Source organism: Pteronotus mesoamericanus, unplaced genomic scaffold, assembly GCF_021234165.1.
Source record: "Pteronotus mesoamericanus isolate MK-2021 breed Mesoamerican mustached bat unplaced genomic scaffold, CSHL_Meso_final scaffold_36, whole genome shotgun sequence".
NCBI classification, from domain to species: domain Eukaryota; kingdom Metazoa; phylum Chordata; class Mammalia; order Chiroptera; family Mormoopidae; genus Pteronotus; species Pteronotus mesoamericanus.
Genome location: NW_026555313.1, coordinates 11,282,321 through 11,299,419, shown reverse-complemented (window position 1 = coordinate 11,299,419; position 17,099 = coordinate 11,282,321). Strand labels below are relative to the sequence as shown.

Genomic DNA, 17,099 nt, shown 5'->3' with positions numbered 1-17,099 from the left:
GGTTTCAACCTGTCTTAGCATTGGTGGATACGTTCAAAAGGCACCAGTCTGATGGCAACGGTTAGCCTAAGCATGATTTCTTATCCTCACACTTACAGCAGCAATAGCATACATGCTGTTGAAGGGCTGACACTGCCTACCTAGCAGGCATCTAGGTGTCTGATATCCTCCCCCTTTCCCAGAGTTGCCCCTATTCTCCTAGAAATACGGATAGCATCTTCCAGTTGGTCACCATTAGCTTTGTTATCTTGGTGTAGATCATGTGGGTTCAACTTCATTACTGAAATCTTATTTAAGTGTGTATTAACTGCACATTGAGGGCCCCTTCAAGGCATGGACCAGACAAATATTTATCAGATTCTCAGAGAGTAAAATATACAGCACTTCTTTATTCTTCAGGTTTTTGATCAACTCTTCTTGACAGACTCAAGGGTTGAATTCTTTGTAACTTCATTTTAATTCTATGTGGGGGAATTTAAGCCAGTTTATTCAACACTCATCACTTACTATTGAGTGCCAACTTTACTCTTGGTGCAGAACTAAGTGTTGAATATTCAGCAGTAAGGTAAAAGATGTGGATCCATCTATCATGGGAAAAATCCAATGCCAAAATAAAATAAACAGAAATATAAATATTTAATTTATAATTGTGTTTAATGCTCTGAAGGAAAATAGGGCTTTACGTGAGAATAACAACTGGAAGGAGAATAATACATTTTCCATGTCTAGAGACTATCATGTACAAATGAAACCTGATTTAACTTGTAACATAACTATTTTATGTAATAAATTAAATGTAGTTTTTTCCTATAATGAATCCATTTATTTATTTATTCCACAGCATCTGTGTTCATCCAGATAGTGGGCTCACAAAAATGACCAAGGTCTTTGAGGAGTTCATAGTGGAATGGTTCTCATAATTGGCAGTACTTGTCATTAAAATAATTGCACCCTAAATGAAAACATAAATATATATATTTTTTCTTTTTTGTTTTAATTTTAGATGAGGATAGGCATTCACTCAGGCTCTGTGCTGGCTGGAGTTGTTGGGGTAAGAATGCCCCGATACTGCCTGTTTGGAAATAATGTCACTCTGGCAAGCAAATTTGAATCGGGAAGTCACCCTCGGCGCATCAACGTCAGCCCAACCACTTACCAGTGAGTATTCTCTAGTCTCCTCCCCTCGTCTTTGGCACTGCCTTGAGCTAATATCCTGTCATTTGTAAGACCTTGTTCTTTGTGTTGATTCTGTCATTATCTAAGAAAATACCAGTAGATCTCTCCCAGTCTGAAAAGTAGCAACTGTGACACAAAAGTTTTATTTGCATCCTGAGGGAGTTCATGGAAAATATGACTTGACCGAGAGGTAAATACAGATTTGTCATTTCCCACAGTCTCTGTGCTTCTGAGGTATACCTGTTTAAAATATAGGAGAGCAAATTTAAGGGCCTACATTGCACTAGAAATCTTAATATTTTCAAAATGTTTCTCAATGTTTATGAAAGTGAAAAGAATAAGATAGAGAAGGTGGTTGCTCTTTTTTCTTTTAAATAATGAGTATAAATAAGGACTCTGAAGTGAAACATACACTGGGTACAAAGTAAAACTTCAACTTTATTTATTATAAAGGTCTCATTTGACAGCTCCAGGCATTTTTGACAGCTGAACTCATCCTTATTTTGTGCCTGGTAGATGTCATCTCACCCAGTTACATATGAGGAGTGACCACGTCTGTTTGGCTCATCATTATATACCCAGAACCTACAAAAATGTTTAGCACATCATAAGCGTTCTATAAATATTTATTGAGTTAATGAGTAAAAGTATTAATAAGGCAGACTTCTCTAGACTAACAAAGCAGTATGACTATCTCACCCCTGTTAGACTTTGGCTTTCTGCTAAGTATTGTGTACAAGCTCTTTAATTAGGCATCATTTAGATGACTTAGACATTATTATAAAACCATAAAGTAGAAATAGTGATTATTGACATTTTTTATTAGCATGGCTACAAAAAAAACCCTCAAGCAGAAAATCTGAATATAAAGGTAACAAAATTTGATTATAAAAATAAAATGTTGATACTTTGAAGCTTTTGAGAGCACAACTAAATAATGTGTGAAGAATAAATAACTGTGTGAGGAGTGCGTGCCCTGAGCTTAGTCATCACAGCTGTAGCCGGCTTTGCTTACAGGGGACCAATAAAGGAAACCCCACAGCCACACAGTCTGTGCATTTGGGTGCTGTCTCTGAGTTTTCATAATCTTTTTCACATTAATTGAGTTTGTGATTATCCTTAATCAATAGGTCTGAAGGATTGAATCATTTCAAACACTGCAAGCATGGAAACATTTTGTTCTCTTTTGTCTTCTCTCCTCCTCTCCCAAAACAAAACAAAAATGGAGCCAAAGATAGACATATTGAGCTGCCATGTAGATAGTTTGTGTGATTGACACTAAATCGTCTAATTCCCATGAATGTTTTATAAATATATTTTTACATTTAGTTTATTCTCAAATAACCCTTTTCCTTTCTCCTTCCGTGTGTTCCTCCCTCCTTTCCTTTTCTCAACAAATAATTGTTGAATAGCTACTGTATTCCAAGCACTAGGATAGACACTAACGTTACAACAATGAACCTCATAAACATGATCTCTGTCCTCCTGAAGGAGACCACAGACTAAATGGTAGACATATCCAAGTAAACGATTAATTAAATAGACTAGCTTTGAGATCAAGAAACCCTGATTCGAGTATTAAAGCAGAAGAAAGAATGGGCTAAAATGAGGATGAGGAGAAACTGAAGTCACATTAGCCAAAGCTGGTGAGTCAAGCAAAGGGGTTTCAACCTAACCCTAAGAGCAACCAAGGACGCTGAAGAGTTTTAAGCAGAGGAGTGACTTGACCAGATTTGTGCTTTAAAAAGATCACTAAAGTTGTAGACAGAACAGATTAGGAGGTGGGGAGGAGTGACAGTCTAATAATTAAGAGCAGGTAATCTTACCCTTAATTTGTTGATAGAAGCACAGCTGATTACTGAGACCCTAAAGTCCCTATCATTTGCTTTCAACTTGTTTTTTTGTACTAGAGAAGAGTAGTTGGACTCAGTGACTTTTAACCATTTAATCTCAGATGCCATGAAAAACACTTTGGTTCCTGGTTAAGTTTCTAGCAAATTAAATATAAGTATATGGTTTTAGTGTATCTGGGTTTTTAGATTCTGGATCTTTTTGTGCCTAAGTACTTTCTATTTGTTTCATCCACCCCAATCTGTACAGGTCAGCTGTATAATTGTTACATTCCAGACTGCACAGGTGATTATGAACCCACAGATACAGTGTGTACATTAGGACATTTACAGTGAAAGCCAGGACTGACTTCTGAGGGACATTCTCTAACAGGGGACGAAATTGCACTTTCTTTGAGCAAATAAGAATTTATGAAATAAAACTGAGTTTTAAGCTCATAGGAGCTTGAAATTTTCTATTTTTTTCTTAAATTAAATCCTGTAGAATGTCCAATATTGTCTGGATATCTTGAAATCTTCAGAGGAGTTTATACAGAATTTATTTTTAGTAAACTATATGATTGTCATAAATTTTGAGAGAGTGAATTATTTGGATGTTATGATAAATTGAAATAAGTTCATGAAAAATTTATTATTAATACATTTTGCCTAAAATATTTAAATCGTTGATTTTTTAAAAACTTTATAAATATTTTAAGTGCTAAAAATTATAATACCCTTAATCTCAACACTGGTTAATACCTTATGATATCTGCTTCAGTTGTTATTTAATAAAATAAATTAAACATTTCCTTTGGAATTTTTCCTCTGTTTCATTGTGACAAATACCTTAATGAATTTGATATGTTTTAAAGTCTGGTGTTTTGTACATTAACTTTCTCATATCTATATGTACACATAAACAATAGAATTTTCTTTTACATGTTTTAATCTGTGTAAGAGATATGTCACTGTGTGAACCTTTCTCTAACTTTTAAAATTTCATATTTTAAACTCTATCCATGCTGAGACATATACCTGCAGCTCAACATTTTCATTATTATTAAACATTTCAGTGTATGACTAAATCATATTTTAATTTTACTCATCTATTCCTCTATTGATGAACATATAGGGGTTTTTTGTGGTAATTTTTAATTATTACAAAGTATGTTCCCATGAACATTATTAACCTGTTACTACATAAGTTAGCTACTTCACATTTCAAATCATATGAATAATTGAACTTCCTATAGATTATTAGAATTGAAATGGTCAGGTGTCATTTATCTCAAAATTCATTTGAACATAAGGAATGAAGATTTTAAAATCAGGGCCATGACTTTTATATGATGATCTTCATTTCTCTAGATTTATCGTGTGATTCACCCTAGTGTGTGCAGTAATGCACAAGAACCATTTCTTCTTCACCTAGAGTACTTTATTGCTAGTTTTATTTCTGGACAAAAAGAAATCTGTAATGAGTTCTGAATTTTTTATGTTTGATATTTTCATTTCTGTCCAATAAATGTGATATTATTTACCCATTTTTCTTCCCACTCATCCAAATTTAAAAATAATGTACACATTACAAACAATTGTCTTTTAACATCAAGCTACTGATCTGTGAAATTGAAATAACTGTTTTTATTATGGGCAGTTTCACTAAATTTGGAAATGGTATGGACAATCAAATGATTTGCTTATAAATTGTTAATTGCATTTCCTTGCCATGTGGAAACTAAAAATGTTAGAAAAACTCTTTAATTACTATGAAATTTTCCTTAAACTTTAAACATTTTTGCTTTTCTCATTTAACAGTTGATCTACATCTGTACTTTTCAGAATGACTATTGTTTATTCACTGGGAAAGACCCCTTCTTCTGTTAAAACCATGTTGCCTTCCAACCACTGCGATATAAACAGCTCCCCATATCAGAGGGTGTACAACTGAGCAGGACTGGGTGGTGGTGAAGTACGCAAGCTCCACAATCAGACTTCCTAGGTTGGAATACAGGCTTTAAAACTTATTGTCTGTGAAATTTAATAACTTAATTTCTTTGGGCCCAGTTTTCTCATCTTTAAAATTGGCATCTGTTTCAGAAGTTTATTGTTAGGATTAAATATGATGTTTCTAAAGCTTCTAATACTTGGAATACAGTAGACATTTATTTATTGCTTCATCTTGTTCTTCCCATGAAGGAATAGACTATCTTATTCCTGCACTTGAGTCTCATATTTAGTAAGTTTAGCCTTGTTGAATGATGTGTAGTAACTGTATTACAGACCTCATCTGGCAAATCCCAAAAGTGTGGGTTTGGTCATTTGGGCAAAGATTTTTTTTAGCTAAGGCAAGTTTTTATTAGCTAAGTCATCTTACTGGTAACTAAATCATAATTGCGTGACAGAAACTGACTTGTTTTCTTGACAAACCCAAATTTAAGTAGGGACACATAATTACGTATATGTTAATTAGACTACCATAAACTGTGGCTTAAATGACAAAAATTTATTATTTTTCAGTTTTGTAGGATAGAAGTCTGATATGGGTCTCACTGGACTGAAATCAGTGTGTCATCGGGGCTGCATTCTTTCATCTGTTTTCTTGCCTTTTCCAGCTTTTAGAGGCCACCTGCACGCCTAGGTTCACCGCTTCCTTCCTTCCATTGCAACGCCAATAGCGTTGCATCTGTCTGACACTGCTTCCCTTGCAGTATCTCTTTTTCTGAGTCTTCTTTCTTCCTGTCTACTCTTAGGGACTCTGTGATTACATTGGGTCCATTGGACAATCCAGGATAATTTTCCTCTGTAAAACTCAGCTGATTGGCCACCTTACTTCACCTTTGCTAACAGGTTCCAGGGATTCTGAAATAGCTTTTTTTTTAGGGGGTAGGATAATATTCTTCCTTCAACAGGGGAAAATCTGAGAGCTAAAATCTACCTGGAACTACAGTACCAACCCTACTCATACTTTGCACTTAGCCACTACCCTATCCTGCTCCACTGTACACTCCTGGATGTGATGACTTGTTCATATAACAGTGGTCAAATGGTAATTTGGTTTCAACAAAAGATGAGTCGTTCACCATGAATGAAAAATAGGCATTCTGAAGAGTCCAGAAATAGATCAACTATAAAATGAAAAAAGTAAAACAAACCTGTGAGTTAAGAATACTTTTTAATGTATATTTTATGTAAAAAAAAATCTGGGAGAAAAAGAACTTTTACAAGATGAGTGCTCTGGCTTCTAAAGGATTGTTACTGGAAATAAAGATCTAGGTTCCTGAAAAGAGAAACCTGCTACAAGACTGTCATAGTTATTTTGTGCTGCTGTTGCAAAGTAGTATAGACTGGCTGACTTACAGAAAACAGAAGTATATTTCTAGCAGTTGTGGAGGCTGGAAATTGGAGATCATGGTGCCAGCATGACTGGGTTCTGGTGCAAGCCTTCTTATGGCTTTGCAAATGGTTGACTTCTCTTTCTATCCTCAGGCAGCGGAAAGAGGGGAAGCAAGCTCTCTAATGATTCTTATAAGGGCACTAATTCTATTCATGAGAGTGCCACCCTTTTGGCTTCATCTAATTGTAATTTGCACTCAAAGGCCCCACCTTTAATACCATATCATATCAAGAGGCAGGATTTCAACAAGTGAATTTTGAGAAGACACAAACATTAAGTCCATAGCAATGACTGAATTATGTTTCTATATTTAAGAAGCAGTAGAATCCTTGGCTTGAGGAAGAGATTTAGGAACAGACCTGAAAAACAAGGAATTTTTATAAAGATGAGTGCAGCCCTCTCACGTTGCAATCTGCCCTCAGATGTAGCTACCCATATATAATCTGTAAAAAAAAAAACACCACACACACAAAAAACTGGGCATACAAGAAGCTGTAATATTTAACTTACAGCTATCTTTAGACCACAGACACCAAAATTAAAACTCTGCAAACAACAGTGTTTGTTCTAGTGCTTTGTTTATGAATTTCTATCCTAGGAATCAGGAGAGCTGAATCTCATATTGGTTCAGATACTAACTTGCTGTGTAATTTTGGGCAACCCAGGTAATGTTTCTCAGCTTGGTCTCCTTATACCTATAATGAGGAAGACCGCGATGATCTCAAAGATACCTTTTATCTCTAAAATGTCATGATAGTAATAACAAATGTTTATTTAATTTTTCTCTTAAGCAATTTATCCACATTACCTCATTTAATCTCCACAGCAAGTCTGTGAGTTAAGGGCTGTTATTCTTTACTTTTCAGAGAAGAAACTGAGACTTAGGAAGGTCAAATAAGTCACCAGTAACACATAGAATTAAAATTCACAGCTGCCTTATTCTATAACCAAACTGGCTTTTTGGATCCATAACTAATGGTAAGGAACAAAAATTCTGAAATTAATTTGCCTTGATCTGAGGGTTTTTCTCTAAGAGAATGGTGAAGAGAGCAGTAAGGAGCAAGCTGGGATTGGAGCAAAGGAGATTATGTTTCTGTCTTTTTACTTGCAGGACATCTGGTCCTTTTCAAAACATCCATGGAGACATTTGGTCCACACCATGTCATCTACCTAACCCCATATACAATTGCCAGTGAGGCTACTGAAGCAAGAAGGGTTAGCATTGGCAAACCAGCCACAACACAATTATTGGACTAATAAACATGATAGTATTTTTTATGTGTTAATTCTGTAAACTAAAGGTATCAATAGACATTAGAGATTATTGAACCCAGGGATGTTTTCTAAGCATGGGCATTTTTGACAGGACCGAGTTTCCACTAATCTCCTTTCCTGTCTCTGTACATATAAAAATGCCAAGGTTGCACTTCTGCTATCCTGGAGTACTTTCCTACTCAGAACAAGAAGTAAGAGGTGTGGTCTTCCTAAAATACATACTTGGTGTCTCCATATTTGTAACCATATCAGTATCTCTAACTTTGGATCTAAACATGAATATATATGACAAAGCTATAGCAAATAGAGGCTTCCAAGTTAAACAGAAAACCATCTTGTTTCTGTGAGGCTAAACCATTTTGTGTCTAGTGCATATAAGATAAGTCACTGAGAACACAGGCATGCTATTCAAAATTTTACTTTATAGGCAATTTGGAGGAATGCATGTTTCTAGTATATTGAGAATTACATGGAATAATTAAAGAAACGTGAAGTTACTTGGGTATATTCTTTGCATGTAACAGTTAGTTATTAACACTAGTTAAAAACCCAAGCTAGAAAATCTGTTTCTATTCCTTTGTCAATATAATTATTACACATGACTGAGATACTGTTGGGAACTGTACAGTTGAACCGCCTGGTTTTAGGACCTGTAATCTTGCTGACAGGTGAGAGGGCCCCAGGACTGGAGTTTAGCAAAGAGGCCTTGGGAACATAGGCCGCTGAGGAGACGAAACCTGTCCCTGTGGCAGGGGCGCAGCCCTGGAGGATGGCTGGTTAGTCAATGACGGGTAAGACCCCTCGAAGCAGGGGCAGCCTAAGACAGACACAGCTTCATGGGGACCATCGGGGAAGGCCTTGGGGGACAAAGAAAAGGGGCAAAAGACCCTCACCCCTCTGCTTTGTTATGGCCAGAGTCCTCATTCTATCTGAAAGAAGTCTCCTTATCTCTTAGCAGTTCTGCCCGACCCCCTGACTGGTCAGTGAAACAGTCTAAAGGCAGGCACAGCCCTAAACTGGATCAGGCGGTTCCCGGGAACAATTACGTCTGGAAAAGGAATGCATTAAATCCTATTAAACTTACTTTGCTAAGAATGCCCTGGAGTTAATGAGTACTGATATTGGGGACCACTTTGTTAGGCATTGGGAACTGTAGCCCTGCAAAAGAATACATTGTATCCACTGAAGCTTGCTCTGCTTAGCACTGCACTGATAAAGAAAAAACAGGTGTTTGACTTCACAGCAAAGAGAGAATTTCTGAGCCTCGAAAACTGTGTCTTAATGAGCATCTGGCACCAACTTGTCCGACAGACTTGATTTAAGACAAACCTCTGTATTTCTTCAATTTATTATCTATAGTCTTTTGATGTAGATTGGTAGGCTTTGTAGACATGCTGTAAACCCCTGCACATATCATTCTCAATACAAAGCACTTCTAAGGAAGGGCTTGAGGCATTCTCCACTAGAGGGAATCGCCAACCCCTTCTCCTGACAGGCAAGTTGTGTCAGATACAGTTTATTTCCACATCTGGGGCATCCGAGAGCAGCTCTGTGGGACAGAGCCCCTCCCCGCTAAAGATACTATATTGTAAATACTTACTCTTCTTTCTATGTGTACTTAATGTGGGAAAAGAAATCCAACAAACTTCAGGAAATTTCTGTCTAGTAGTTTACCTCTAGCCTCATGTTTTTTAAGAAATCAAAATGCTCATGTACACTAGTGACTTGATATTTAAAGAAAATAAAAAGCACTTGTACTGATTAAAAGAATGTTCAATCGGTGTTTTAAATGACTTTATTGATTATCTTATGCATTATAGAAACACCAAAACAGTAAACACAATATTTTATAAAAGCAAAATAATAAGTAAAGACAAATGACTTAATAATTTTCCCAAAAGGAAAACTTGAGCTGTATCTCAAGAATTATATTTCTATTTTTCAAATTACAGACAGCAATATTAATATCACTTTTTTAAATATGCCAATAAAAGTCACATCTAGCAAAACTGTGTGAGATATTTTACTCATTTAGAAAGTTTTATTTTGCTCTTTCTTCCTATGTCTCCCTCCTGTATCAAATAGCATTTTTTTCCACGGAAAATATAATTCTAAACATTGTAAATCATAAGCCTTCCTAATTTTAAAGCATAAATCTGGCTTAGTTTTTTGACCTGTGGAATATCCCACCTCAGTCATTCCGTGTAATCATTGTTTTTATTATTTCATAGATATGAAATGAAACACTGCGTCTGGCAATTTTGACATTGTTTTCTTTATGGTTTGGCTGATTATTTGGCATAGGTTTGGCCAATATGATTAAGCTAAAGATTGAATGTAGGAGCATTTCTGGTTCTATACTGGGACACATTCCTTACGATGTATGAAGAGTGTTCCTTTTTTCCCATGACAGTAATGCTAAAAGTTGATTACCTACTGTAGGTTTCAGAATTTAAAAGCACAGATCTGATTCATATCAATAGTTTTCATATGAGGACATCTGTTTATTTCATATACAAAAAGAAGTTTTCACGAAGTATAAGTAATAGCTATTTTATTGGCCATAAACAATATGTTTATCAATAATGCCAAGTTCAAGTAAATTCTCCACATTATCTAAATTACTGTGAAGTGAAAATTAGTTACTAAAATAATTGAGCATAATCTGAAGCAAGAGGGAAAAACAACCCATATTTTTTTTTCTTTTTCTCTTAAAAATGTACCATTTTCAGGTAACTTGAAGGTCAATATTTATTTTGCAGTTAACAAACAATAAGAACACTTTCTGATTTTTTTTTAGGTGTTTATATTTTAGCTAAAAATTGAAATAGAAAAGTAATATTTAGGCATTTCTTGGCTATGGAGCCAATTCAAGTAAAATCTGATTTAGAAATTCAAGGTAGAACATAGATAAAATAGTGCTGTTGAGGTGTTGAGGCATTGTGTAGCATTTAAGTAAGTCTAAGAGTTAGCCTGTTTAAGAGTTTCCTGACACATTTTTGTGTGTGTACTCACATGTGTGCTCTTAAGGAGAGAAGTTTTTTTCTAATGCTCTTATTAGATTCCCGAAGTGACCATAATTCAGCACACGTTAAGAACTGCAACTGGCTGATTAAATAAATGACCAATAAAAGATATCGTGAGACTGTAGTTCACATTACATTCTGCCACTAATTAGTTTATGACCCTAGGTAAATTACATGAATAATCTCCTTCTCTGTTTCCTTATGCATTAGAAAAAAAAATTTAGTCTAAATTATTCACAAACATTTTACACTAAACCCTGGAACAGAAAAAGGACATCAATGGAAAAGCAGTGAAATCTGAATAAAACCTGTAATTTAGTTAATAATAATATGCTGTTATTAATGTTTTAGTTTTGACAAATGTACCAGAATTATATAGCATGTTAATATTAGGGAAAACCAAGTTAAGAATATAGGGGAACTGAGCTGTACATAGTATCTTTGTAATGCTTCTGTAAATTTGAAATTATTTTAAAATAAAATGTTCATTTAAAAGATTAATGTTCTGACATCTAGCGAAATTGAGAATTTATTTTCAGCTCAGATAATAGTAGATCTTATATGCTTTTGGAGACTCATTAAATTTTTTAAATCTGGAAACAACATGATGAAAGAAAAACATATTTTGAGGTGATGTTCCACAAGGAACAGAATAAGGAAAGCTAAAAGAAATATGACTATTAAGAGGAGACATTGTTATTCCAGGCCTGGCGTATGGTTCTAAGCTGGAACTATGGCAGTGGACATAGAAAAAAAAACCACATGCAGAGACAAATGTATTTGAAAAAATAAATTAAAATAAAATTAAAAAAAAAAACAAACCACAATGAGATACCACCTCATACCCATTAGTATGGCTATTATTGAAAAAAAACAACAAAGTAACAAGTGTGGCAAGGATGCAGAGAAATTGGAACCTTTGTGCACTATTGTGGAGAATGTAAAATGCTAGAGCAGCTGCAGAAAACAGTATGGCAGTTCCTGAAAAAAATAAAAATAGAATGACCTTAAAAAAAAAAACAAGAAAAAAAAAACACATGAATTATGAGCACCTTTAAAGAAATAATTACAGGACTGACTGGGCAAAAACAGCCATTCTTTGTATTGTGCTCAACCATGAGCCTTGAAAGACATTTTTCCAATGTTACTCATTTTTAAAAATCATAATCCTTATGAACTTACCTTTTTCTTTTAAAATTCTTACTTTTGGGTTAATACGTAATCAGACTTCTAAATCATTTTCTCTTTCTCCCCTTTTCTCATTTATGCACATTGTTTTTTAAAGGAATTGGCAAAAGCTTATATCATATTATAATTGATATAAATTATATCATTTATATAATTATATATAGTGACAGTATATGATATATTATGTTAGATTGTTTTATATTGCATTATACTAACTAACTGGATATGTTTCAGTTTTCCTCAAAACAAAGCTGTCTACCTTCCAGAATAAAAAAAGATCATGAACTGTATTATGAGAAAACATTTTAGTGTTTAATAAAATAAAGTAACTTTGGAGAAGACTTTTTTAACTAAAGAATTGAAAGTGGTCTCAATTAGGATTCATTTTTTAATTAAAAAATTTTTTAAATTGCAGTTGACATTCAATATTATATTAGTTTCAGGTGTACGACAAAGTGGTTAGACATTTATTTAACTTACTAAGTGACTTCCCCCTATAGGGACTTAATCCTTTGTCAATGAGTTCCTCTCACTCTTCTTTTGTATGTTAACATTGCATTAGGCGACATAACTGCTTTAAATGCTATGCTAAAGAACAAGCCCTAGCTGGTGTGGCTCAGTGGATTGAGTGCTGACCTTGAAGCTAGGGGTCACTAGTTCAATTCCTAGTCATGGCACATGCCTGGGTTGCAGGCCAGGTCCCCAGTAGGGAGAGTGCTAGAGGCAACCACACATTGAGTTTTCTCTTCCTCTCTTCCTCCCTCCCTCTGTCTCTAAAAAAATAAATAAATCTTTGGAGAAAAATTATTTTCAGGGCTCTAATTAAAGATTCTCATGCATTACTTCACTTCAGACTTTACTTCAGACTTTATCATATTTGCATATCTAAAACTAATGTTTGATCATGTTGCTTTATATAACACTGTGTAATTTGAGTAGTATATAATGTTTGAAATAAATTAGATTAAAATGTTTCTTTTCCCCAAAGAAAATGAGAGAACCAAAGGATTTAAGTGACTTCATCAGTGCCATTTGGTAATTTGCTCCTGTGGCACCTGTATAGGGTGGAAGGGGGACCCTAAAATGTAAGAAATCAAATTTATGGTGTTTACCCACCAATCTCTTCATCGGTCTCATCCCTATTTAATACCTTACCATAGTTGCTCTCCACAAAAATTAGTCTTTCCAAGAAACATCACATTAGGGGAATTTGCAAGGAATGTGTGCTATAAAACAATGTTCAACAAGAGGTTTAAAAAAAAAGGAAAAAGTTTTCTTGAAAAAAAGGATAAAAGCTTGCCTTTTGTTTTCTAGTCCCTAAATATTTTCCTCAGGCTGATTTGCCTTCTTTGACACTGAAGTCATTACAACTCTGGGTATTCTCTGTACAATATATCTAGGCTAATTCTAAATACAAAACAAAGAAATTCTTAAAATTGACTTTGGTTCTAATTTTATTTATAATGAAATCTTTGAAGGATTGTCCATTTCTAAAAATAAATGTGGGAGGTAGGGGTGGGTAGGGCAGGGGAGAGTAATGAGGGGGAAAGGGGTCAACTGTAATGGAAAAACAATGAAAAAAGAACAAATGCAAAAAAAATTAAAATAAAAATAAATGTCCATATTTTCTTCTTTTCACTGTCCTTTGTCTTTTCTACAAAAAGATAAGCACAATAATAAACTTGTTTTTATGAAAGAATGTTGATTAGAGTAGTGAAAAAATAAGAGGCATTATTTAATTTACACAACCGTTTATAGTTACCTTTTAAAAATTTATTTAATATTTTTATTCTTCAAATCCATTTATCTTGATTTTCCTGCTACCACTTTTGCCTGCCCCACCCACCGCCACCTCCCACCCTCAATGCTTCCTCATTTTGGCTTTGTCCATGGACCTTTTATACATGTTCCTTGACTTCACCTTTCCTCTTCTTTTCCTTGTTACCCACCTCGCTCCTCCCCTCTTATTACTGTTGATTTGTTTTTTCTTTCAATGTTCCTGGTTATATTTTTTGTGCTTGTTTGTTTTGTTGATTAGATTCTATTTATAGGTGAGATCATATGCTATTTGTTTTTCACCACCTGACTTGTTTCACTTAGCATAATGCTCTCCAGTTCCATCTATGCTGTCTTGATAGTAGCTCTTTCTTTCTTTCTGCTGCATAGTATTCCATTGTGTAAATGTACCATAGTTATTGGATCCACTCATTTACTGATGGGCACTTAGCTTGCTCCCAGCACTTGGCTATTGTAAATTGTGCTGCTATGAACACTAAGGTGCACAGGTTCTTTTGAATTGGTGTTTTGGGATTCTTAGGGTATAATACCAGCAATGGAATTGCTGGGTCAAAAGGCAGTTCCATTTTAGCTATTTGAGGAAATTCCAAACTGTTTCCACAATGGCTGCACCAGTCTGCATTCCCACCAACAGTGTACTAGGGTTCCCTTTTCGCCACACCTTGCCAGCACCCATTGTTTGTTGACCTGTTTATGATGGCCATTCTGACTGGTGTGAAGTGGTGTCTCACTGTGGTGTCAATTTGCATTTCTCTGATGGCTAGTGATGCTGAGAATCATTTCATATGTCTCTGGGCCCTGAGTATGTACTCCTTGGAGAAGTATCTGTTCAGGTCATTTGTCCATTTTTTAATTAGATTGTTTTTTTTTTTTTCCTGGAGTGAAGTCATGTGAGTTCTTTATATATTTTGGAGATCAAACCCTTGTCTGAGGTATCATTGGCAAACATCTTTTCCCATACAGTTGGTTCCCTTTTCATGTTGCTGATGTTTTCTTTAGCTGTGCAGAAACTTCTTATTTTGAAGAAGTCCCATTTGTTTATTCTTTCCTTTATGTCCCTTGCTCTAGGGACATATTGGTGAAAATATTGCTGTGTTGAGTATCTGGGAGTTTCCTGCCTATGTTCACTTCAAAGACTTTTATGCTGCCACGACTTACACTTAAGTCTTTTATCCAACTTGAGTTTATTTTTGTATATGGTGTTAGTTGGTGGTCGAGCTTTATTTTTTTTCATGTAGCTCTCCAGAACTGCCCACACCATTTGTTGAAGAGGCTATTTTTACTCCATCTTATATTCCTGTCCCCTTTGTCAAGTATTAATTTACCATGGAGACATGGATTAACTTCTGGGCTTTCTATTCTGTTCCATATATTTATGTATCTGTTCTAATGCCAGTGCCAGACTGTTTTGTTTACAGTGGCCTTGTAACATAGTTTAATGTCAGGTTGTGATCCCTCCTATTTTGTTCTTTCTCAAAATTGCTGCATCTATTCAGGGTTGTCGTTTATGGTTCCATATAACTTTTTGAAATGTTTGTTCTATATCTGTGAAATAGGTCCTTGGTATTTTAATAGTGATTGCATTGAATATATAAATTGCTTTGGGTAGTATAGATATTTTGATGATGTTAATTCTTCCAATCCATGAACACGGTGTACGCTTCCATTTATTTGAGTCTTCCTTAATTTCTTCCTTCAGTGTTTTTAGTTTTCTGAGTTTGGGTCTTTTACCTCCTTGTTTAGTTTTATTCCTAGGTACTTTATTTTTCTTGTTGCTATATCAAATGGGATATTTTTCCTGATTTCTGCTTCTGATATTTTATTCTTGGTGTACAAAAAAGTCTTTGATTTCTGAATATTGACTTCATATCCCACTGTTTTGCCAAATTCACTTATTGGGTCAAACAGTTTTTTGGTGGAGTCTGTGGGGTTTTCTATGTATGCTCTCACGTCATCTGCAAACAATGACAGTTTTACTTCCTTCTTTCCAATGAGGATGCCTTTTATTTCTTTTTTTTTTTTTTGTCTGATTGCTGTGACTAGACTTCTAAAACTATATTGAATAGAAGTGTTGAAAGCAGACCACCTTGTCTTTTTCCTGATCTTAGTGGGAAAGCTTTTAGTTTTTGCCAATTGAGTATGATGTTGGCTGTAGGTTTTTCATATATGGCCTTTATTATGTTGAGGTATGCCCCCCTTTACTTCCAGTTTGCTGAATTTTTTTTTTATCATAAATGGATGCTGTGCCTTATCAAATGCTTTTTCTGCATCTATTGTTATGATCATGAGATTTTTGTCTTTCCTTTTGTTTATGTGATGTATTATGTTTATTCATTTTAAAAAATCGAGCCATCCTTGCAGCTCTGGGATGAATGCCACTTGATCATGGTGGATGATCTTTTTAATGTGTTGCTGGATGCGGTTTGCCAATATTTTGTTGAGGATTTTGGCGTCTATGTTCATCAGTGATATTGGCCTGTTGTTTTCTTTCTTTATTGTGTCTTTGTCTGGTTTTTGGATCAAGATGATGGCAGCCTCAGAAAAGAGTTTGAGAGTCTTCCCTCTTCTTGGATTTTTTTGGAATAGTCTGAGAAGGATAGGGATTAACTCTTTCTTAAATGTTTTGTAAAATTCTCCTGTGAAACCATCTGGTTTTAACTGGGAGTTTTTTTGATGACTGCTTCAATTTCACCAGCTGTCATCAGTCTGTTCAGGCCTTTCTGCTTCTTCTTCATCCAGTGTTGGAAGGTTATATTTTTCTAGAAATTTGTCCACTTCACCCAGGTGTTCAAATTTCTTGGCATATAGTTGTTCATAGTAATTTCTTACAATCTTTTCTATTTCTGTGGTATCAGTTGTAATTTCTCCACTTTCATTTCTGATAATATTTATTTGGGTCCTCTCCCTTTTTTTTCTTGATGAGTCTGCTTAAAGGCTTGTCGATTTTGTTTATCTTTTCAAAGAACCAGCTCCTGGATTTGTTAAGCCTGTGAATTGTTCTTTTAGTCTGTATGTCGTTCAGTCCTCCTCTGATCTTGATCATGTCCTTCTTTCTAGTCACTCTGGGCTTTGTTTTTTGTTGTTTCTTCAGTTCTTGAAGCTGAAGGGTTAGGTCATTTATTTGAAATGTTTCTGTTTTAGGTAGGTCTCTTTTGCTATGAACTTCCCTCTCAGGACTCCCTTCTCTGTGTACCATAGGTTTTGGCTGTTGTTTGTTCATTTTCATTTGTTTCCAGAAACTTTTTTATTTCTTCTTTGATCTCATTACTGACCCATTTATTTTTTAATAGCATGCTATTCAGTCTCCATGAGTTTGAATGCTTTTGAGGTTTTTCTTGCTGTTAGTTTATAGTTTCAAGCCCTTGTGATCCAAGAAAATGCTTTTTATGATTTCAATTTTCCTGAATT

General features: G+C 35.0%; 1 protein-coding gene across 1 annotated transcript in view; it reads left to right on the top strand.

The window, feature by feature from the left end:
* Positions 1-17,099, top strand: part of GUCY1A2 (guanylate cyclase 1 soluble subunit alpha 2) — a 340,761-nt gene that overhangs the window by 308,961 nt on the left and 14,701 nt on the right. Inside the window, exon 7 of the mRNA XM_054592483.1 lies at positions 1,004-1,158. Within this exon, the coding sequence (XP_054448458.1) occupies positions 1,004-1,158 (155 nt within the window). The remainder of the gene's footprint in view (positions 1-1,003; positions 1,159-17,099) is intronic.